At 37.7% G+C, this 23,903-nt stretch overlaps 3 protein-coding genes across 9 annotated transcripts in view; 1 reads left to right on the forward strand and 2 right to left on the reverse strand.

Moving 5' to 3' along the window:
- The window catches only part of LOC103395791 (complement factor H-related protein 5-like), a 13,230-nt gene extending 5,771 nt beyond the window's left edge, over positions 1-7,459 (reverse strand). Inside the window, exons 1-11 of one of the 7 annotated variants that reach the window (XM_008333586.3) lie at positions 7,304-7,459; positions 6,945-7,018; positions 6,743-6,768; positions 5,356-6,634; positions 5,078-5,269; positions 4,781-4,960; positions 4,515-4,706; positions 4,228-4,278; positions 3,518-3,679; positions 3,281-3,439; positions 2,066-3,107 (exon numbers count right to left, since the gene is read on the reverse strand). In XM_008333586.3, coding sequence (XP_008331808.1) covers positions 3,049-3,107; positions 3,281-3,439; positions 3,518-3,679; positions 4,228-4,278; positions 4,515-4,706; positions 4,781-4,960; positions 5,078-5,269; positions 5,356-5,566 — 1,206 coding nt within the window. In that variant the 5' untranslated portion in view covers positions 5,567-6,634; positions 6,743-6,768; positions 6,945-7,018; positions 7,304-7,459 and the 3' untranslated portion in view covers positions 2,066-3,048. Of the gene's footprint in view, positions 1-543; positions 637-964; positions 1,157-1,230; positions 1,411-1,528; positions 1,721-1,806; positions 1,980-2,065; positions 3,108-3,280; positions 3,440-3,517; positions 3,680-4,227; positions 4,279-4,514; positions 4,707-4,780; positions 4,961-5,077; positions 5,270-5,355; positions 6,635-6,742; positions 6,769-6,944; positions 7,019-7,303 lie in introns of those variants that run through there. The other 6 variants (XM_025066053.1, XM_025066052.1, XM_025066054.1 and 3 more) reach the window with 6 other exon arrangements.
- Positions 7,460-8,562: 1,103 nt separating this feature from the next.
- On the reverse strand, positions 8,563-22,547 carry cdc73 (cell division cycle 73, Paf1/RNA polymerase II complex component, homolog (S. cerevisiae)). Its single transcript, XM_008333592.2, has 17 exons — positions 22,384-22,547; positions 21,049-21,154; positions 20,910-20,979; positions 20,722-20,784; positions 20,595-20,647; positions 20,130-20,218; positions 19,744-19,957; positions 19,190-19,288; positions 18,517-18,595; positions 18,100-18,164; positions 12,180-12,237; positions 11,388-11,423; positions 11,163-11,250; positions 10,848-11,009; positions 10,052-10,152; positions 9,640-9,781; positions 8,563-9,557 (listed from the first exon to the last, which is right to left on the reverse strand). Exons 1-17 carry the CDS (start codon positions 22,512-22,514, stop codon positions 9,521-9,523), a joined length of 1,593 nt encoding a protein of 530 aa, XP_008331814.1. The 5' UTR covers positions 22,515-22,547; the 3' UTR covers positions 8,563-9,520.
- On the forward strand, positions 13,732-16,849 carry LOC103395794 (beta-1,3-galactosyltransferase 2-like). The gene is made up of 2 exons (XM_008333591.3): positions 13,732-14,788; positions 15,259-16,849. The coding sequence occupies exon 2, from the start codon at positions 15,397-15,399 to the stop codon at positions 16,585-16,587; it is 1,191 nt and encodes a 396-aa protein (XP_008331813.1). The 5' UTR covers positions 13,732-14,788; positions 15,259-15,396; the 3' UTR covers positions 16,588-16,849.
- Positions 22,548-23,903: the final 1,356 nt, after the last annotated feature.

Genomic DNA, 23,903 nt, shown 5'->3' on the forward strand with positions numbered 1-23,903 from the left:
TCTAAGACCAAATGCTATCATGTCTATCTTTACCTCTTCACTGTGAAAAAGTAAAAGAATATGAGTATGTATAGACTATACACAGCAAACACAGTCATAAGTTAGCATCACACACAGGTAATTGAAAGATCTATAGTTAATGTAGCAAAGGTTTCAAGGCGATGGCAAAAATGGTCAAGAAAACTTAGACCAATGAAAAGCTCAGATTCCTAATATGGCGACCAAGAAATGAGTTGGCGACAATTTAGCAAAAAAGCAACAACATGTTGGCCAGAACACAGCAGATAAGGGTGCAAAATGCAATATTTTGAAAGTACATGAAAAAAAAAAAACAACCCTTGATTAATCTCACACTTGTTGCCAGGTCAAAATCAACAACCTGTAAACAATGAGACCCAATATAAAATAGGGTTAAACTCAAGTTATAATCTAAGAAATAGTCAAAAGTAAAAACCTAAATGATAGAATCGGGAAAAAGCAAGAGCCAGACAAAAATATAGGCAAAATGTAGAGCCTAATGTTGAGCACTAACACACTGGGTACCTTGAGAATCTGGACCCTTGGCCCCTGGTAATTTGTCTTCTGTTTTACCTCCCACTGAGGTTCCTATTGTTGGACGTGGTTCCACGTTTAGTTCTGAGAGCAAAAAAACAGAGGAAAAAAAACAAAAAAAAACAAGGTGAAGCTTCCAATATGTTGCTTTCAGATGATTTTCTTTTTTCTTTTCTAAAAAAATGGTAATATTCTGGCAGCTGGGATGCCAAAGAATTACCGTAAAAAATTAATCAAATTTTAAATTCACTTTATCAGTTATTTAATCTAATTTCAAATGTTCTTGTAAACAGCAAAAAAAAAAAATTTTTTTTGAAATTGCGAGTACATTTTACAGTCACTTCCTGTTATTTTAACTTTTGACAGATAAAATAACAGTCTGTTGGCATTTTCATTTGTGGTTTAAACTTACTGCACACTGGAGTTTCAGTCCAAAATCCAGCAATGCAATAAACATCTGCCGCAGAGTCACCCTGCATTGGAGTGAATCCGTCTTCACATTGGTACGCCACTAGTGAATCACTGGGATACACCTCCTGGTAATCATGACCGACGATGATAGCATGAGGGACCTGAGGGGGGGCATCACATGAATCTGGATCTCCTGGAGAACAAAGAAACATTGTAATTGTGTGTCTAAATACTGACTTCCTAATCTAACAAACTGAACAGGCTCACTCTCACAAACTGGCAAAGTCGACCAGGATCCGTTTTCACATTTGGCAGTTGTCTTGCGGTCCTTGTGTTCGTAGCCTTTTTCACATGTTACCCATATGACATGTCCATTCTCATACCATCTCTGTGGGTCTTTGGGCTGTTCTGAGTTTGGGACTGTTGGTGGAAGGCAGGCTTTTTCATCTGTGAAAAATAAAAAGAAAAAAAAAAACCCCAATGTTCTTTGAATGACAAAGTAAATCAATTAAAAACAAACTTGCAAAGCATGAAAACGAAAAGACAATCTAGTTTCCCTCCTCACCTATACACCGTGGTTCTGGAATCCAAGCATTACCCTGACATCTGCTGGTTGCCCACCATCCCTGCGCTGCTGGTTTATGACCTTCATGACAAGTGTAAGTGATGACTGCTTCAGGAGGATATTCATTCCTTACCGGAAGAAAATATCCGTCAGGAAGTATGGGATCACGACAGTTGTGATCGACTGACTGGGCTGAAAAGTCAAGGATAAAGACAGCGTTAAACATCGATGTGAGGTACAGACACTTTGTTAAAATGAGGAAAAGAGAAGGTTCTCACCAAACGTCAACACCACTCCAAAGACCAAAACCAGAGGAACAAGTCCAACACACTTCAGACTCATTTTGACAGAAGTGAATGAACAGCACACTGAGCCACCGTACTGAGCTCTGCTCCAGGTAATGACTGTGAGGGCATTACTCTGAAGGGCTGTCATATTAAGAAATAGTAAACATGATTCCAAGTTGTGACATTGGTCAGACATAAAAAAAAATAAAATAAAATAAACAACTTCATGGACTTTAGTCAGACTCAAACATTAGCTGTTTACACTGGTTTATGAGCAAAGTTCACAGGATAGTATTGTGTACTGTGGTACCTTTTATTTATTCAGTCATTTGGATTTCTAAAGATGTGGAAAATAACTTTTGGGGGTCACTTTATATTCTAACAATGACTCAATCTCGAGTCCTTGTTGATATAAAGTTTTCAAGCCTTTAATTTGATCAGATGAGGCAAAAAAAAAATCAACTCTTTGTGGAAGACATTTAGCCTAGGACCTAATTCAAGAGTTGACATGGATTTGGATCTATCGAGTTTGACATGTTAGTGAGCTAGAGGACAAACCAGATCATTTTATTTATAAATTAGCTTCTTAGGTTAGCAAACAAGATGGATGGTTTGCTAACTAACTAAGCATTCCAGTTTTCCAGATAGTGTGATTTTGCTATTTACTGTATCCATCCATCTAAACTGGCTAACTGAATTAGCTTCCTAACTCAGTTAGCTGGATCGATAAGATACTGTATGTCATGTGACTAGTGTGTTTCCAGACGTGACTTTAAGACATGCTAACGAAATCAACAAAGAAATCCATAGATTCATTTATGGAGGGAATATTTAGGACAGCAGTGTCTGTGAATGGGTAAAAATACACAGCATACTGTACTGATGTACCCAAACCTGTGTTGATTACTGTATATTAAACATGTACTCAGACAACTTTATACATAAACTTTTTTCGACAGATTTAATGAAGGCTTTACTTCTTCAAGAGCTCTGGTTTAAATATACCAGCGGATCACTGAAGACACATGTCATGTTGTAAACATTTAACGTCATTAGAGAGATTGGGAAAAAAAAATAAAAAAGGTTTTTAAAATGAATCATGAAAAAAAAAAAAAAAATTCCAATCCGAGATCAGTAAAGCTCTGTTCAGGTGATAGGATTCCTCTTCTCCATCTTGACTTTTGTTGTTGGCCAGTCAGAGGGGAGGGATTCATCCAGCAGATGGTTTTCCTTTCAGTAAGGTGTAACATGTGCTTGACAATAATTATGTTGAAAGTACCAGTCGTCACAACCTAAAACAACAACAGCAGCAGCATCAGTGAACAGTCTCATGGATCTACACTCATCCATTAGAAACTAACTGAAATGAAATGAATTTCCAAACGGACTCCATTGCAAAAGGCAAACTCTAATGCTGTGGAAAATATATGTCAAGTGAGAACAAAGCCATTTGGTGGATACTTACAAGAGGTGTAAGTTATTTTCCCATTGTCGCAACGAACAATCCTGTATAAATTACTATAACATCTGATCATCAAACCACGTCTGTCATTTAGCAGAATTTCTTGAAGTATTTCAAGCCCATCATGGTATCGACCGGGTCTAATTTGACAATCTGATCTTGCTGAAAAGTAAAGGAAAGATATGAATACATGTAAATAAAAAACATCAGACTTTTGGATCATATTATTAGAACTTGTACCTTTGCAGGTGGGTAGTTCTGACCACAACCCATTGTTGGAACATACCACAGTGTTTGGACCGTCCAGTGTGTAAGGAGCATGACATTCATATGTTAAAGTCATTTTATCTTGTCCAACATAATAACCATTTTCAATGCTTGGAGGATTCCCACATTCCCTGACTGAAGAAAAGAAAGAAGGTATTTATATATAACAATAAATAATGTATATATAAATATATAAACTTTTTATATGCATATAAATAAATATATATAAAATATATATATACATACATATATATACATACATATATATATATGGAATCATATATATATATATGAAATCATATATATATATATATATATATATATATATACTCGATTACAGTCACTTGAGTTTGAAAACAAGTGTAATATTGAAATCACCTTTGTCTTGATGGAATTTTTACTTTTTTTTTTTATTGAAACGATACTAAATAAACGGTATAAGCTTCACAAATATTAGTGGAAACCACATTAGACCTTGACTGACCAAACATACAAAGGTGTGATCTAAACCTGAGTGAGGGTCATGTTGCCTCAGCACTGGCTCAACACTGGCCTTTTGGCTCTTGGGCCACTTTAGAATATATATTTAGGACATTTTTTAACACCAAAATTATTTTGGTCAATAACCAAAGTGTTAAATGGAACACATCAATACAACAATCCAGGGCAGATCTAAAACATACCTTCAGGTTCTGTCACTTTCCCATCAGCTTCAGGGTCGACCACAGGTCTTTCTTTAAATGGATGAAAAAAAAAAATTCAAAGTTAATATTTTAAAATAAATAATAAGAACCAAGTTTAAAAAAAAAAAAATCATAAGTGAAATTGACTGCACACTTCCTGAGTCAATGAGATACTGAGAAAACGTCGTGTTTAATCTGAAGGCTTTTTCTTACGCGACCCTTCTAACTTCCTACTGCTGACCCATTTCACTGACTGAAGGACATGGTGGAGAACACTGTCTACTTACTGCACACTGGAGTTTCAGACCATGATCCAGCAATGCAAAAAACCTTTGTTGCAGAGTCACTCTGCATTGAAGTGAATCCGTCTTCACATTGGTACGTCACATATGAATCACTGGGATACACCTTTTGGTAATCATGACCGACGATGATAGCATGAGGGACCTGAGGGGGGGCATCACATGAATCTGGATCTCCTGGAGAACAAAGAAACATTTTAATTGTGTGCCTAAATACTGACTTCCTAATCTAACAAACTGAACAGGCTCACTCTCACAAACTGGCAAAGTCGACCAGGATCCGTTTTCACATTTGGCAGTTGTCTTGCGGTCCTTGTGTTCGTAGCCTTTTTCACATGTTACCCATATGACATGTCCATTCTCATACCATCTCTGTGGGTCTTTGGGCTGTTCTGAGTTTGGGACTGTTGGTGGAAGGCAGGCGTTTTCATCTGTGAAAAATAAAAATAAAAAAAAAACCCCAATGTTCTTTGAATAACACAGTAAATCAATTAAAAACAAACTTGCAAAGCATGAAAACGAAAAGACAATCTAGTTTCCCTCCTCACCTATACACCGTGGTTCTGGAATCCAAGCATTACCCTGACATCTGCTGGTTGCCCACCATCCCTGCGCTGCTGGTTTATGGCCTCTTTCACAAGCGTAAGTGATGACTGCTTGAGCAGAAGCTTCACTCTCCAGCGGAAGAAAATATCCGTCAGGAAGTATGGGATCACGACAGTTGTGATCGACTGACTGGGCTGAAAAGTCAAGGATAAAGACAGCGTTAAACATCGATGTGAGGTACAGACACTTTGTTAAAATGAGGAAAAGAGAAGGTTCTCACCAAACGTCAACACCACTCCAAAGACCAAAACCAGAGGAACAAGTCCAACACACTTCAGACTCATTTTGACAGAAGTGAATGAACAGCACACTGAGCCACCGTACTGAGCTCTGCTCCAGGTAATGACTGTGAGGGCATTACTCTGAAGGGCTGTCATATTAAGAAATAGTAAACATGATTCCAAGTTGTGGCATTGGTCAGACTCTAACATAAAAAAAAAAAAAACAACAACAACAAAATAAACAACTTCATGGACTTTAGTCAGACTCAAACATTAGCTGTTTACACTGGTTTATGAGCAAAGTTCACAGGATAGTATTGTGTACTGTTCTCACATGAATTTGCCAGACGCACAGGGTCAGGGAATGACGAACATAATCAAATGTAAGCTGAATGTATAAAATTTTTTTTTTTTTAATTTCTTCCTCTTGATTAAAATCTTTCAAGCCTTTAATTTGATCAGATGAGGCAAAACCTTTTGTGTAAGACATTTAGCCCAGGACTGAAAAAGGGAAACGGTGATTGTAACCCACGGAATGTTTACTTTGCAGAGTACACATGTTCAGAGATCAATATTTTTGAAATGGCAAACATAATAATAAGTGTTTAATTTGGGCAGATTAGGCAACATTGCAAACAAAAAAAAACTGTCTGGAGTTTTGATGAAAGAAACAAAAAAGGATAATTATCTAAAAAGACCTAATTCAAGAGGATTTGGATCTATTGAGTTTGGCATGTTAGTGAGCTAGAGGACAAACCAGATAACTATCTTTATAAATGAGCTTCTTCGGTTAGCAAACAAGATGGATGGTTTGCCAACTAGCACTGTATCCATCCATCTAAACTGGCTAACTGAATTAGCTTCCTAACTCAGTTAGCTGGATCGATAAGATACTGTATGTCATGTGACTAGTGTGTTTCCAGACGTGACTTTAAGACATGCTAACGAAATCAACAAAGAAATCCATAGATTCATTTATGGAGGGAATATTTAGGACAGCAGTGTCTGTGAATGGGTAAAAATACACAGCATACTGTACTGATGTACCCAAACCTGTGTTGATTACTGTATATTAAACATGTACTCAGACAACTTTATACATAATTTTTTTTTTCAATTGAAAAAATATATAAACTTTTTTTAAAAATTAATCCTGAAATAAATAAAATCCGAGATCAGTAAAGCTCTGTTCAGGTGATAGGATTCCTCTTGTCCATCTTGACTTTTGTTGTTGGCCAGTCAGTCTTATTAAGCTGTAAATGGTGCTGGACAACGATTCTGTCATGAAATAAACAAATGCAGTGAAACCATATAACAAATAAAGGAAACAAAAGTATTTAGGCATGAACAGGACTCATGATTTACCAAGAGAAAAGCTAAACGTACCTGTTGAAAGTACCAGTCGTCACAACCTAAAACAACAACAGCAGCAGCAGCATCAGTGAACAGTCTCATGGATCTACACTCATCCATTAGAAACTAACTGAAATGAAATGAATTTCCAAACGGACTCCATTGCAAAAGGCAAACTCTAATGCTGTGGAAAATATATGTCAAGTGAGAACAAAGCCATTTGGTGGATACTTACAAGAGGTGTAAATCATTTTCCCCGAACAATCCCGTAACTGTCCGTACCACATCGGAGATGATCTTGGAACCTGTCTTTTAGTGAAAATACTTGCGTTAGTTCAAGCCCATTATCGTATTGACCAGGTCTAATTTGACAATGTGTAGAAACTAGAGCTGGAAACAAAGTTACATTCTAGTCAAAAACAACATTTTCTGAAACCAAGGCTCTGAAATTAGATCAGACTTTTACTCCAAATTTTACTGTGGCTGAGGAAAAAAAAGAAGAAGAAAAAAACCCCCCCAAACAATTACTTTTTTATTTTTATGTCATAATGATTATACAGTAATTCACTTGAGAAACTAAAATTGAAAGCTTACCTATACAGTTGGGTTCATGCCACCGTTAGACATCTGATTGTTGCCCACCAAGCCTGTGCAACTGGTTTATATGACGTATGACAAGCACAGGAAAGACTGCTTCCGTCGGTGTATGTGGTCTTATCAGGGGAAGGGGAAAAAAAAAACAAAAAAAAAAACAGCATCTAGCCTCGGTGCATATCAGTGGGTCCGTTGGGCTGAAACAAACAAAGACAAATGTGACAACAACCTTAAGACCCAATCACAAAATCTATTTCTATTACTTAAAGATGTGTCCTTACCGTCCAGGTGTCCTGGAAGCCAGACGAGAAGGAAATGTCGCAAATAATTTATCCTTTCCTTTTGTCAGTACAAAAAATAATGCCGGTACAGTTAATTATTGACAAGGACATTTATCCAAACATTGAGAGAATACACAGTCAATATTTCCTGTAACACCGACTCCCACAAGATGCTGTCACTGTGGAGCCAACAGCAGAAATCCTGAGAGATACATATATATATGCATATATATATACATATATATATATATATGCATATATACATATATATGCATAGCTATACGCATATATACATATATATGCATATATATACACACATATATACATATATATGCATATATATACACACATATATACATATATATGCATATATATACACACATATATACATATATATGCATATATATACACACATATATACATATATATGCATATATATACACACATATATACATATATATGCATATATATGCACACATATATATACATATATACACATATATGCATATATATACACACATATATATATACATATATACGTGTATATATATAAAAATTTAAACATGTGACTTTGACATCAAATGGAGACAAACTCACATTAAAACCCAAATCATATCAATGTCATTCTTCCCGTAAAATACGCAGTATCTGTTTGCAGATTTCGAAAAACAATCGACTGCCGTGGGGGGGGGGTCAGTGTCGCAACATCCCAAACAGCCATTGCAAAGGTCAAACTTTTCAAACACCGAATAGGTAATTCGGCCCAAAACAGATTTATTCTAACTTATAACTGCGTCCTGGGGGCTATTGATTATCATGCCAAATACATATTTTTACATGGTTCATATGCACCTATATGTACATACATGCAAGATGTAAACAGATGTGTATAAGGTGTAGGGGGGGTGGGCTGGATCAGATTTTTTGATCCCTTTGTCAACCCAATATAGCTTAAGGAAGAAAAAAAAAATCCAACAGTGAGATCGAAAACAGGTGTTTTTATTCTAACAGTCAGATAGAAATTCGATTGTAGCGTTGTATGTCCTCCACCGCTTTTTTCCCCCTCCTGTTTACCTTCTGTTTCGGTGTGTGATGTATTTTCAGTTTTATTGTAAGAATCCCATATAAGCCGCTGGTGCATTCAGTGCTCAAAGAGTCGGTTTGGGTCAACAGGTCACTGAGAGCTTCGCAAGACAAAAAAAAATAATTTACAAGCATGTTTTTCTGAGACTTTATTGTCTCTTTTCATGTGATCACCTAAAGCAATACGAGCATGATCGTCTCTCCTCTCTCACAGGACACCAACAGAGAAGAAGAAGAAAAACAACATGTTAACGATACTTTTGCATTATGACAAGAAAGGGAAAAAAAAAAAAGGGTTCTGGTCGGTCGAAAAGACCACGCGGAGACCCCGGGATTTGTCTCGATATTGCAAGCAGAATTTCTCTGCACCCGACATCGCCCGTCTCATCTTCGTCTGTGAAGAGGAGTTCAGTCTCTCGCAGGTTTTAATCACTACCACCCGAAATTTCAAAAAACACAAACACCCTAAATTATGTGGGGGAAAAAAAAGGAAGTAAGAATAAAGTCTCATGTTGTCAAAGTTTTCTGATCTACTTGTTTCAGATTTTTATCCCCGGTCTTATTTCGTTCCATGGCCTTTTTACAATGAACATATTTGGTGTTTCTGGTTTGGAATTACATGAAAGCATGAAATTAATTTTTTCTCCGTGGTTTCCAGAAGCAGGAAATCGAGATCTTTGCATTAGAAGATCCTGGAGGACAGATAGTAAAAAGAGCACAGAGGAACCTGTCTCAGTCCTGTCGAAAACTGGGATTGGAGTTCACGACAAGACGGCAGTGTGGTCGAGAGGTGACGCTTAAACCAGAGCGGAAGGTTGGAGAAGTGAGTCGGGGAACTTGCTCCGCACCGGGTTCAGAACCTGAGGAGAGGTTTGTGTTTCACCATGTACCTGAAAAAAAAAAAAAGAAGAGAAGTGCTGTAAAGTTCTACAGAAATAACATTTTGTAGACAACAGAAACACACACACAAACCTGTCGAGAGTTTCCCAAAAGCGCAGAAACACAGGTCTGTCCAGATGACGCCTATGGTGACTGAGCTCCAGGACGGTCACGTCCCACTTCTGCACGTTGGGATCCATCTTTGCCTCGTCGTATTTGAGATGAAAGGCTCGAACTGGGGGAAAGAAGAAGCGCGTCCCGTGAAACGAAGATGTTTGAGTAATAAAAAAATAGAGTAATGTAAAAGATTTTTTTTTTAAAAAAAAAAGAATCTTAAAAGAGAACAGTCTCGCTCACTGCTAACAGTTAAGCGTGCTGACACTGACACAGAACATTTAGTTCCGACCGGTGTTTGTTGACTACTCACATGTCTGGTCGTGATTCGTGAAACTCCTTTAAGGGTTCTATTTAACGATTTGTTAGTGAAACGGACGAAGTTGCTCACTTTTGGCGAAAATGTCAACAGGAGATCCGTCAGGCAGCAGCCACGGCCAGCCTTTGAACTGCCACGCAGGTCCTTGAACAAAGACGGCCACAACTCGATCCCTGTGGGAAACGTACATCGTGTTGTGAACGGACAGAAAGTGAGAGTTAAATATTTAACATGTGAAACATGCGACGCCGACAGTCCAGCAGTTCGGCCAGCTCGTCTCTACAAGGCTGAAAATAAATACTGAACAAACTGTCAAACAGTTCAGAGTGACGATTTGAAGATCAGTTTGTCGTGTGTTTTTTTGCGTATCAGTAACGACTCTCTCAACTCACATTCAATACAATAACCACCAAATATATATATACATATATACATATATATATATATATATATATATAAATAAAAAATATAATTAAATATAAAGAGTTGCGACCCAGAGGCTGAAAAACAATTCAATGATGTATAGATTCATTTTATGTATTTATAAATAAATACATACTCATTTTTTTTTTGTCAATTTTTCTGTGACTTCACATTTCTTTTCGAAACCCAAATGTACAGAAATGCGATGGCAAAATATTGATTTACATACATTTTACCGCGTGCAATATATGTATAACCGCTGTATTTAAGTACCAAGTAGCACACCTAATCCTGAAGTGAATCAGATTTCTGTCACATAAGACCGGGGAAGTAGCACCAGCGGCACACCTCCCGTAGTTTGAGAAACATTGATCCGAGTGTAATACTTTTTTATATAATGCTGAAACTCAGGAAAAAAAATTAAATAAATAAATAAAATTTGTACCAGTCCTGTGGGGCCAGTTTGAGTGGTTGATCAATGACACGGTACGGCACCGTGACACTCAGCGTTGTGCCACCAGGTTGTATCTGGTCTTTGCGCCTCTGCAGCAGAACCTCATTGTCACGCTGAATGCCACTTTTCTTCTTCTCTTCTGAAGTGACAAACCTGGCAACACACACACACATGTCCTTCACTCACTAATTTGGCAAACGCCTCGACGTCACTTCTTTTATTTATTTAAAAAAAAAAAAGTTTTAAAAATAAAAAATATATATCTCAAAAATATATGTTGTAATATATGCTTGTATATTGTCATACTTCAGATCCTGCAAAAGGTCCTTAGCGTTGAGCATCGTGATGAGGGAGGTGGTGGCAGCAGGGATGATGATGATGGGGGTCCGGGATCCTGTCCGGAAGGAATTTTTAAATTTTTTTTCAACAAAATAATCGGGATGAAAAAACAGCAACATATTTCAGCACTGTGGTCAGTGAATGTAGTTAGAAGTCGAGAAAACAAAACAAATGGTCAAAGATTCACTCTACCTTTCTTCTGATTTGGTGGAGGTCTGGCTTGTGAAACTAGAAAGAACAAAAAAATAATAAGAGAGATGGAAATGTCAAAAGCAGAAAAAGTAACAGCAATTTCTCTTCAGGGAAAATAGACCCAGTAGGTGGCAGTAATGCAACTAAAAGCAAAGCATTTTTTTTGGTGATTTAATGATTATTTAGGTGGAAATGTGTAACGTGTTCATATTGAGGCAGGCAAAGTTCGATGTTAAACCATCTCTGATCCCTGAAAGGGAAGTAACACTTACATCAGCATCATTTTAGTCATATCCAGTCATATCTATTTACTTCCTTTATTTAAAGATAAACTGACGAAAGATAATCTAATTTTAAAAACAATGTATTTCAGACTCTGATACAAACAGAATAGAGTCTAAACGATGGTTGTTATTTTACTGATTATAAAAACTTAATTATTTAGGTGAAGAAACTCTGCTGCATGGATTTTACTAAATGATTTTTTGAAGCTCCCGCGGGCCACACGAAACGGCTTAGTGAACCGCATTTGGCCCACTGACGAAAGATAATCTAATTTTAAAAACAATGTATTTCAGACTCTGATACAAACAGAATAGAGTCTAAACGATGGTTGTTATTTTACTGATTATAAAAACTTAATTATTTAGGTGAAGAAACTCTGCTGCATGGATTTTACTAAATGATTTTTTGAAGCTCCCGCGGGCCACACGAAACGGCTTAGTGAACCGCATTTGGCCCCTGGGCCTTGAGTTTGACACGGATGCTCTCATGATTTGGTCAAATACCGACCTGGACGAGGAACTGGCTGCAGGGCTGGAGTCCGAGCCCTTCGAGCCGACGCCCCTTTCTGAAAACACAACAAACCGAAGCCGTGTCACTGTGCATACCATCCCTATAAACAAGGAGATTACTCCATATATAAACAACAAACAGCAGGAAGGACAGAATTTCGACCACAGGAATGCAAACTCGGTGGAAAGAGGTTTCCACTTTTAACAAAATAAAAGTAAATGACAAAAATGATTACTTGTCATAACTTAATAAAATTCTAAAATCCAACATAAAAATGAGACTCTTTTTTTTTTCTTTTTGTGGTCAGGTAGGACAATGTAGGTTAAGTTTGTGTTAAGAGACAAGATGGTGAAAATGGGACAGTTTCTATTTTAAGGCTTTGACCTCGTTAGAATTTTTCACGGCAAAAATATTTAATTTTTTTTTTTACTGAGAGATGCTCTTCATCTTCACGGTCAGTGATGCATTAAAGACGCTGTGATGTCACACTGGGTCTCAGTCTCACAGTAATCCATCATTCAGCGTGAAGCTGAAACAACACGAGATGGACTAAAAAAAATGAACCACAACCAAATATTTCCAAAGGATTAATACGTATCCATACGCCGCCAAACCAGACTGCTACTATTGTAACTATTGTCCTTCAACAAATGTTTAAATAATAATAATTACATTTATTTGTAATAATAAATTTAACATTTCGTTAGGGTTGTTTTGACACCATTTTTCACTAACTGATTTTCCCCCATTTGTGTACCCTCCACTACTAAGCACCCTAACAAATAATTCTTTATGTTGGGCTGAATAAATATGCAATGAACTGGGAGGCAGTGTTATGTAGGTGGCACAGCTCTGTGGTGATAGAATGATATGACGTGTCTAGGTGGGAACAAGCTGAGCCACAGTGACGGTAACAGGACGTTTTATTGTATTTTCATCAACAGTAGGCGGTTTCTACCCCCCCAAAAAAAAGTGACTCGACGGTAAGCAGAGTGATACTTAGTCGGAGCAGCGTTCAAAATGACACGCGATGTTGGTTGAATAAGTCTAGGTGAGTTGCTGCTGTACCATTTTCCCGAGACGAGACACTAGCATTTTTAGCGCTGTGGCACTTCTTCAAAGGTTTTGTTAAATTGTCATAATTGTCATAACTGAAAAAGAGATAATACAGCTTCAAAGCTACGTCGACACAGTTTCACAGGTAAAACGGAATGAGAACAAAGTACGTACACTGTTGCCGTAGTTTCCTCCCCCCCCCACCCCGGCCACAAATTCGAGTGACACCTCAGAGCCGTGAAAACTATATTTTGACCTGCACACGTAACTAACAGAAGAGGGCGCCGCAACTTAATAATAAATAATAGCACCCACTGCAGCAGAGACGTTTGGCTGAAAACATGTTCACAGTAAGCAGGACATTTTGCATTATTATTTCGCTTAAATCCAAAAAACAAAAGGTATCGATTTGTCCATTAAAAAAAAAAAAAAAAAAGTGAATGCAAGTGAAGTGTTAAGCTGGAAGGATTTATTTGTATGCTTATCTTTAACTGCGGGGAAACAGAGCGGGGGGGGGCGGGCATTTATGGTTCAGGGACTAGAAAAAGGGGGATGCTGAGCTGCACATGCACCGTTTGCATAAATCTGAATTCAATAGGGGAAAATATTGTGGCTAGGGAAATCCCCCTTTTTTCACAGCAACAGCATGAGAAAAAGAGACGTTTCTTTTTTTTTTTTTTTTATTACTCTTTGCCATGCTGAGACACAACAACACTTAGGTTGCAGCCCAAACTGGTTCCTGCCTCCCTGTGTACAGTGAACAGCAGCACAGACGGCGTGACGTCCGCATCAAGCCACAGAGCCCCCAAACTGACGTTCAGAATGAACACATAAAGACAGCAATGGCTGCTGTTTATCTCCACCCCCCGCTGCCCTTAGCATTCTAGACCTCTCACAGAGAAAAGACGATGGGCTGAATGAGGAAGCGAGGAAGAAAAAAAAAAAGAAGAGACAAAAAAACAGGGAATCAAGAGAAGTACTGGGGGCTGGGAGGTGGGTGAGGGAAGACAACATGCGAGCACGTGAACCAGATGAAGGAGCTGCGTAGGAGGAGACGAGCAGCGGCATTAAATTTTTAAAAGAAAAGCAGGAGGATGGATCGCTGGAAGAACCTGGTCAGAGCAGGACTGTGTGTTCACTTTGTGCAGAGCAGAGAGGACTGCAGCTAAATATTCAACTGCCCACTTCTTTTTCTTTCGGCGGCGGCGGCGCCGTCAGCAGCACAGCAGCTCATTAGCATCTAGCCCCCGGGGACAATGCAGCAAACACAGAGAGACGGCGACACTGGATTGGAGACACATGATCTGTTGCATGAAGACATGCATGCCCTGATTATTTCGAGCTCTCGGGGGGAAAAAAAAATTCCATTTGCAGGTGACGAAGCTGCACCAATGGAGGATGCTGATCTGGTTTTGTCACGTGTCAAATTAACAAAGATCGAGGTTGGATATGATTGCAGTGTCACTAGTGGTGAGCAGGGACATGACATTTCTCCTCATCGCATCATGCAGCAGTGACAGCAAGCCACGAACAGAGTTGGATTGTGATGCGTAAGTGTTTTTTTTTTTTAATTTATTCAAAACCGCAACCTGCCCAAGATTCTTCACACTGCAAAAAAAACCCAAAAACAATCTGTTTTCTCTGACAGTAAACAGTTTCTGTTGATGTCTGCGAGAGAGGAAGTGACTTTTTAGGGCTTCTGTGAGCTCTCACAAACCAATCTTTGTCTTGCTGGGGTTCTTTAAGAGGGCACTGTGCATTCAGTAACACTCTTCACTTCCTGTTGAAATCAGCACGCCAACAGATTTATTTCGTGTGTTCATTTACTGCTATGCTCTGAAAAACACAATAATTGATCTAATTCAATGTATTACAACTCAGAATTAAACACAAAATCGTTGACTTGTTGTGAAGAGCAATACTTCAGGGCAGTGCTGGCTCTATTTCAAATTTTTTTTTTTTTTTAAAAAGTCGTAAGTGTTGTTATTGTGATTGCATATTCTATTCTTTCGTTTTCCAGAAATTCAAACGCTGGTTTACAGGTTCAAAGGGGAAACCTTCAAAGGTGAAATCTTCAGCTTCAAAGTCTCCGTCATCAACTGTTGACAAGAGACCTTGTCAGCCTACCCAACTCGAGCGCCGTAGGGGAGACCACACCATGCAGTGGAGACGACGCCACTGCTGTGCGCACATAGTCAAAGCTCTCTCAGTGCTCGGCGTGTTGGTCTTTCTGGTCCACCAAGTGTGGCAGCCCAGGCTAACAGGCATGCCGTGGTGGAAAGGCCACCCAGTGGTGTTTGGAGGAGACGGACTTCAAATCTCCAAACCTACAGTCAACAGCAGTTCTAAAGATGTCATATGGAAATCTGTCATCGTTCCACAGGAGACAGTAAAAACAGATTCAAATGTCTCCCGGGAAAACGAAATCGATTTAATCGAGAAAAACACGACGAGCAACAGCAGCCAAAACGCGGAGAGGAATGCGAGAAGCGCGGGTAACGGATTCTTCCCTTATATCATCAATGAACCAGACAAATGTGCCAAACTGAATTCTCCATTTCTGGTTTTACTGGTGACTACTGAAGCTCGGAAGGTAGAGGCTAGGAACGCCATACGCGAGACCTGGGGAAGGCAGAGCGCTTTCCAAGGTCTGAGGGTTATCCGGCTGTTCTTGCTGGGGAAAACCGAGGGTGAGCTAGGACTTATTCAACAAAAAACACTTGCCACAGAGAGCCAGAGGCATCACGATATCATCCAGCAGGACTTCATGGACACCTACAAGAATTTGACTATCAAAACAATGATGGGAATGAAGTGGGTAGCAACGTTCTGCCCACGCGCCAGCTACGTCATGAAGACCGACAGCGACATGTTTGTCAACACCGAGTATCTGATTTATAAGCTTCTTAGGCCCGACCTGACTCCCAAGAAGAACTTCTTCACAGGGAACAACATGAGGAACTTCTCACCCAACCGCAATCAAGACAGCAAATGGTACATGCCTCGCGACTTGTACCCAAATCCGAGGTATCCGCCGTTCTGCTCCGGGACTGGTTACGTTTTCTCCGGAGATTTGGCGATGAAAATCTACCAGGTGTCTTTAACTGTCCCTTATTTGCATCTGGAGGACGTGTATGTGGGAGTATGCTTGGCCAAACTTCAGATTGAGCCCACGCCGCCACCAAACGAGTTCCTGTTCAACCACTGGAGAGTATCCTATTCGAGCTGCAGGTACAGCCATCTGATAACGTCACATGGGTTCAATCCCAACGAACTACTGAAATACTGGCATCACTTGCAGAACAACAAACACAAAGCATGCCTTTACCTATATAACAAGAAAGCTTAAGCGGGATTAAATTACAACGAGTGAAAGAAGTGGACAAACGATCCTGGGCGACTAAAAAAAAAAAAAAAATTCCACCAGCAACAACACAACAGTTGGGTATTTTGTGTACAGTCTGTATCATTCCTCAGATGAAGAAAAGACAATTTTGGTGAGGCTGTACAATAATCCGATTTTTGGTATGTGGTGATGGTGAATTACTTGAGCAAATATTCCGTAAATACATTTAAAAAAAATAAAATAAAACACAACATATTGCTTTTTAGTTGATCGTCTCTTTTGAGTCAAATTCTGTATAACTGCTACGAAGGAAGCGTCACAGCAGGAACGTCTCATTCGTATAAGAAAACACCGGGTCTCCTCGGGTTTCAAAAGTAACTTTCTATGCGTCCCCAGACCAGTGTATTTTTAATTTTAAAATATTCGAGGTACGTTAAGATTTTACAATACTGTTTTCCTAATAACAGTTCTTATGCTTCATTACATATTACTAATCATTTCAAAAATATATTTTTTTAAAAAACCCTGTGAATTTCTTTATTGCGGGATGAACAGGGTACTTTTAATAACTTTAATAACAAATTTCCCCCGGACGATATATTGGCCCTTCGATTATTGTCAATATTGACCAAATTAATCGCTAATATAATGACAATATAGTATTATAATGCAAATACACCCTAAAAAAATAACATGAATACCCCTGTGACAATAACAAATTTCCCCCGGACGATACATTGGCCCTTCGATTATTGTCAATGTTGACCAAATTAATCGCTAATATAATTATAATATAGTATTACAATGCAAATACACCCTTTCAAAAACAATAAACTTTTTTTTTTTGAGTACTTTTTCAACATTGTAATTAGAACGCCGAGACCATTTAGATATCATTTTTCCTCAGCTGGGAAAACTGGGTCAGGCACGTTTTAGGTTCGGTTTCATCACGTGTTAACGGAGTGCGTGAAACGAAAATCTGATAGCTAGACAAAGATATTGGCTGAAAAGGTGAGCTATCTAAGATCTCGGTGCATTTGCCTTGGTGTGTATTTGGATATGGGGAGGAGATTAATCCAGTGAATTGATTTGGAGACGTCACACACAGGACCAGCTACGTCAAATGTAACCCAAGATTTAAACGATGAAAACTTAAACCTTTTGCTTTCTTTTTTTTTTTTTTTTATTCTTGAATCAACTCTTTGGAACAATAGAAGTAGAGAGTGCTTTGCTTCCACATCCTTCCTGTGTGTCGCTCCAGTTAAACGGTAACAAGAACCAAGGTGTTATGACAGGTCACTGCAGTGAAGCGTTTGAGCAGAACTACAGACAGGAAACTTACTTTTAAGACATTTTAAATGCCGCTAGAACTGTATAGACCCTATATCTATAGCTAATATATTTCTACCTACTTACGTTTACTTACGTTGTGCGTAGTGGAAAAAAAAAAAAACAACCTTGCATTAACTAAGGCTTTGCAGAGGATGTAAAAACAAACAAAGTTTTGGGTCTTACCGTCACTGATTTCAGAGTCATGCCGTGGTAGGTTCCCATGGTATCAATCTTGAAGCCCTCGGTTTCTTTTAATTAAAAAAAAAAAACATCTATAGTGAGTTTGGGCTGTAAGTGGATCAAATATACTTTTACATCTTTTCACATATTGATGATAATAGTAATATTGATACTATCAGAACCAGTGACTTATTTTTCATTCATAGTTTTCCTTACATATTCAGCATATGGCTACATGAACTATCCAGGTAAGACTTGTTACACTACATTTCTGCATAAAATGGATGGTTTCTATAGAGATAATGACGTCATCAGGATGTGAATTTGATCAGGCATGAAACCACTGAAAATGTGGTGAGAAATACACAGTACGCCACTAATACCAAACTCTTTTTTGAGGCTGAAGAGAAGAGAACGTACCCTCTTTTCCTTTGAATCTTTCCTGGTCGTATCTGTTGTAGGCCGCAGGGACCGGCTGCTTATTTCTCAAGGACGGGTCCTGGAAAATGAAAAACCAGAAATCATCCAGTTGTTTAGCGCACTGTTTCCCCAAAGACTGGGTCACGACCCTCAGGTGGGTCGCAAGAGATTTTTTTTGGGGTCGTCTCGCCAATCATGAAAACTGTGATAGTAGGTCACAATTTTTTTTTAAATATTAAAAAATATATATATATTGTTAATGATTCATGTATGCTATGGCCTGTACTTTATATATATATACATTTTATTTTTTTTAACATGCAGGTGTAACATTAGTTCAATGCAACAATCGTTTATTTATAACAGTTATTTACTTTTCTCAAAACTATAATTTTTTTAACACAGGAGCTAGTACCTGGGAAATGTTTTGTTTTTTACTTAAGATGCATTAATCTTCAATAAATGCATTTACATGAGTATTTATTTAAATTAAGACCCTGTGTAATTAGTTTAATATTGCAACTTAATTAAATACGACTATACCAGAGATTTAAAAGAATCAATCTTCAGAAAAAAATATTATTTTTTTTTTTTTAAATATTAGGAAGACGTATTAGGTAGACGCCAAGTAACATTTAAATGTAAGGTAAAAGTAAAAGACTATTTTTTTTACCACTTGAGTCGTGCTCTGTACTGGTCTCTGTTCCGGTGCCCGCCCCTCTTCTCGGGCCTTCACTGACTGAAGAATAGCAAATATGTTTTTGGAGAAATTCTGAAAAGAAAAACATGGACATTTAGTTTTTTACAAACACAAAACATTCAATTTTGCTCAACTCAGCTGTCTTCTAAATGTGCAGGATTAGGGTTACTTTGGCATGCATAAATATCTCTGAACCAACGCTGCCCTCTTGTGGACATGTATTGTAATAATATTTTTTTAATTTTATTTTTTTAAATCAGGTCAGGTAAAATTGGCTTGTATGGATAACTATGTAATATTAAGGATTTAGAGAAATTTAATCACACTTGGAGCCAGATATTACATGACATGTTTAAGACCCATAGTATCTAACTAGTTCTATACATAATGTACGCAATATCTCCAATGAAAATTCTTTAAATGTGTACTTGATGAGATGAAACTTGAGGTACTACTACTAGTCTACTTAGGTTTTTTTTTTTTTTTTAACAGCAACTGGAGGTCATTTGCTTCAGATAAACTCTGACCTTGCCAGTGCTCTGGAGAATGGTAGTCCTGGTTCTCCACACTCTCTCCCTGCTGACAATGTCTCGAGTGACATCGACCTCCGCATCCACAAAGCTTCTCTGCTTCAGGGTTATGTCGTCATCCAGATCTGTTTTGATGGTGGAACGTTTCTTAGCCATGATTTTGGCTTTGATGGCAGCGATTTTCTCCACTGACATGGCCTCGGACAGAGACCTGCACACGGAAAAGGGTGATGGACCACCCAACAGCCCAAGTTGGTAATTACAGACACCAGAATTTTCAGTTAAATCTGAGCGACAAATACAGTTTGAAAAGATGTGTGTGAAATCATATTGGCCATTATGAACATAATAAGAATGTGAATTCTGGAAATCTGTTTTTTTACCTGATCTGGTCAGTCTGCACAATGCCCTCTTTGTGGCCCTCCAGACGGGCTGCCAGACGTTCCTTGTCGAGCCGCACGCGTTCTTCATCCTAGAGTTGAGATCACAAAAACATCTATATTGTAGACTGGTCGTTTCATTCATTAAAAACTTGATTTCATTTCTGATCTGATCTGAAGTGAACCAAGAACAGGTTAGGGAAGTTTGAAAATTTGAATGTGGAGGACATCTAACAAGAATTAGGGAAGTTCAAATTTGAATGTGGAGGACATCTAACAAAAACACAGCCAATTTTGATACCAATAACTAATTACTTTAATTTCTTTTTCCTGTAGTGCAGTTTCTTAACTCAAAAATGTTCAAACTAGGGGGCAGGAACCCATGTAGGGTCACCTGGATTTCAAATGGGGTGCTTCTAATGGTCATTCGGTCTTTGTTGTTTTTTTTTTATTTCTCTATTGGCTTACCTCAATTCTTGGTTTTTTGGCTTCAGAAGACACCTCATCGGCCGCTCTTTTCACTGAGAAAAAACCCAAAGTAATTATTATAAAAAAAGCTGAATGAGCAAAAAAAAAAGAAGAAGATAAAACTGACCTTGAGTTGGCCTTTGCAACCCAATTTCTATAGGTGCACTTCTGTCGATACTCGATGATGTAGCTGTAATTAGACAACATTACACTGTTATTTGCTGAAAATTGGTATAAAACTAGTTCTAAAAAAGTACTCAAGGGATTAAAGAAGGTCAATTTAGCATCAAGACAATTCAAATAAGAGCTATTTACCATTGTCGCCACTGAGATACAACAGCAACCCCTTACGGTCCGGTCGGCGGACAACAGGGATGTTCTCTGTCTAAACAACAGCACAGACAAACTTACGAAATGAAAGTTGAGGAGAAACTTGAGGTGAAAAGTTACTTACTGCAGCTCTTCGGACATAGGATGGATGCGGGAGGTGGACATTATTCAGCAAAAACAAAATAGAGTCCAAAGTGTAGTACTCTTTGGGCTGGCCTTCCTTACCAGTACTAGGAAAAAAGAGATTGCAAAGAAACATTTAGAACCCAGGTTTTTACTCTGTCATATATTACATGGAAAAATAAATCTGTCAGATGACGATGAAAGGATGTGATCTGTATTTAAACGTCTTTTTTTTTAAAAAAAGTCATGCTTCAGGACTTATTTGAAGAAATACTAACTATTGCAGTAACTTTACACATTTAATTTTATTTATGTTATTTATTTAAGCTTTCTCCCTCGCAAGATTCTTTTAGTTCAAGAGACATTTTTGTTGAGAGCAGAAAACTTCTAATAGTAACAACATGTGTAAATCAATGTTTTGTTCAACAAAAGCATATGGTTTTTTTCTATTATTTTATCTAATTGTCATCAGCTATTCAGTTTGAGAGTACCTAAAAGCACAACTATTAAAGCTGAAAAAAATCTAAAACAGACAGGAACTATATGCAAACCTAAATATTTTCTTATTTATCACAGGTCATAACGTCATCACAATATATAAACAATAAAAGACTGGTTCTTCTCAACATCACTTACTCGGTGTCATTAACAATATAGCATTATATAGTTAAAATAGAAAAAACAGCACACAATAATAAAATATATTTCATAGCTTGTTCATAGAAGTTTAAAGACATTTTTCGAACGTTAGAAAAAATGTGTACGTTGTGACAACATAGCGCGGAAGAAAACGGTTCATGACCTTTCCGTCTATACACACTTGAGGAGTGCATGTGTTGTTATCTGGACATGGTGCTTAAAAACATTGAGCACAGTCAAGTCCCTCCCCTTGGTCCTGTGAACTTGTTTATAACAGCTCAAAACTAAAAATTGTCCCTTTGGAACTAAGCAGCACACCACTACTTCTTGTCAAGTGACGGTATGTTACATTAACAGATTTGAAGTCTTTCGAAGGAGGACTTAACATGTCGGATAGAAACGAATACCAGGAATTAGACTGAAAATTTCAGGAAAACTGACTACGCGAATAAAGTGTGTCAAAATTTCCTGTACATAATGTCAAGAAAGGTTGAGCTCACTATCCAAAGGTCATAATCCAAAGGTCATAAACCGACTGTATCATAGCAGGCTATAAATGATATGTAGCAGAGTTAGGTTAGCATTATCACTTAGCAGCAGCATTCTGTCGTTGAAAACAGCACAAGGTATCGGTTAGCTTTAGCTTCTCTGACACATGATAAACACTTATATAAATATGTGTTTGATATTGACATACCCCCAAATTATGTAGTTGGTTTTGACATTTTTTGGCCAAGAGAATTCCCCGAATATAACTTCCTCTCCTTTCGCGACGATTTCTTTTTTCTGGCTGTTGTACTGACGAAGAACACTTAACACATCCGCCATCTTCGCTTGTCTTCCAGTGGAGTAGTTGCTTCTTCTTCTACCTTGTATTTTAAGGGTGGGTGGGAATTTTTCTGTTGCTTTACTGCCCCCTGCTGGTGAGAGGTTTCCACTGCTCCCGTTGTTAAAACCAAAAACATGATCAGAACTTTTACTTAACATCAATTTTACTGTTCTAAAATATATATAGTTCTAGTAAGTATATATATATATAATGATATGTATTTTTAAAATATAAATATATTCATAAAAACGTGGAAAATGTAAAGGATTGTCAATTACTTTGGTGCCAACTTTAATCTGTATTTCTCATTTCAATTTCATTTGAATCAGATAATGCACGTATTTTACCCTAAAAAAAAAGGCCGAAACACAACAGAAAGATATGAATAAAAAATTAATTTATTATGGGATTACAAATGCTACTTCAAACTTGCAAAAATGGTAAGAGAAGCAAGTAGAGGAGGTATTGATAATATAATTGTCAACTTCCACCTTTATTTATGTCACTATAATATCATCTAATTGATATTAATTATTCACACACATTTTGTAGCTGTTGTCGTAGATCGTTATTGTTAAACTCAAGTGGGAAACAGAGCAAACATTTTGTATGAAATCCAGATTACATTCAAATCCATTAAATCCAAGTCGTGTAAACCTTGATTATTTTTAAGGTGAGCCTGACTAAAGAATGTCAAATAATAAAAAAATAGCAACTGCTTTAGCGAATACCGTAAATAAAAATGAACGCTCTTTACAGCTGCAAAAATACTTTTATTTAAATGAAAGAGCACGGCTGTTGGATTTAGCTTCAATGAATAATTAGCCCTCACACCAAAAACACTGCACACGGCTACAATTCTTCATCCTACTGTACGTTAAAAACACAAGGTATTGATCCGTCAATCTCTACTGTGAGGTGATTCACAAAAGTGCATTCAGTTCTCGAAAGGAAAAAAAAAAAGGTTTGTTAGTTTTTGAACAACAAATATAAATACATGAAAAGTACAGGCATCACTGGGAAAGCAGATTCAGTCTGGGTAAACAGTTGTTCAATAGCTATTGACCTGTCCTGCGTGAACGTGACAAAAAACAAACAAACTCATATTTACACTAAAACATGAAAATGTTGATTTCTTTAAATTACAGTAATCCACCATAACACTGCAGTAGTGTTTAATAAAGGGAAGTGTGTCGCTGGAGATATTTATGGCAAGTAAGAGCACAAGGAATTCTTCGTCGAATAATGTCTAAATTCAATAAAACGAACAAGTCGAATAATGTCTAAATTCAATAAAACATTTAGAAGAAACCACAAATGCAATAAAAAAAAACTTGCAGGCATGAAAACGGCAGTGACTTTTCAGCTCAAGTAAATGAAACCCTGAC

The sequence above is a fragment of the Cynoglossus semilaevis genome, chromosome 20, assembly GCF_000523025.1.
Source record: "Cynoglossus semilaevis isolate Cse_v1.0 chromosome 20, Cse_v1.0, whole genome shotgun sequence".
Classification (NCBI taxonomy): domain Eukaryota; kingdom Metazoa; phylum Chordata; class Actinopteri; order Pleuronectiformes; family Cynoglossidae; genus Cynoglossus; species Cynoglossus semilaevis.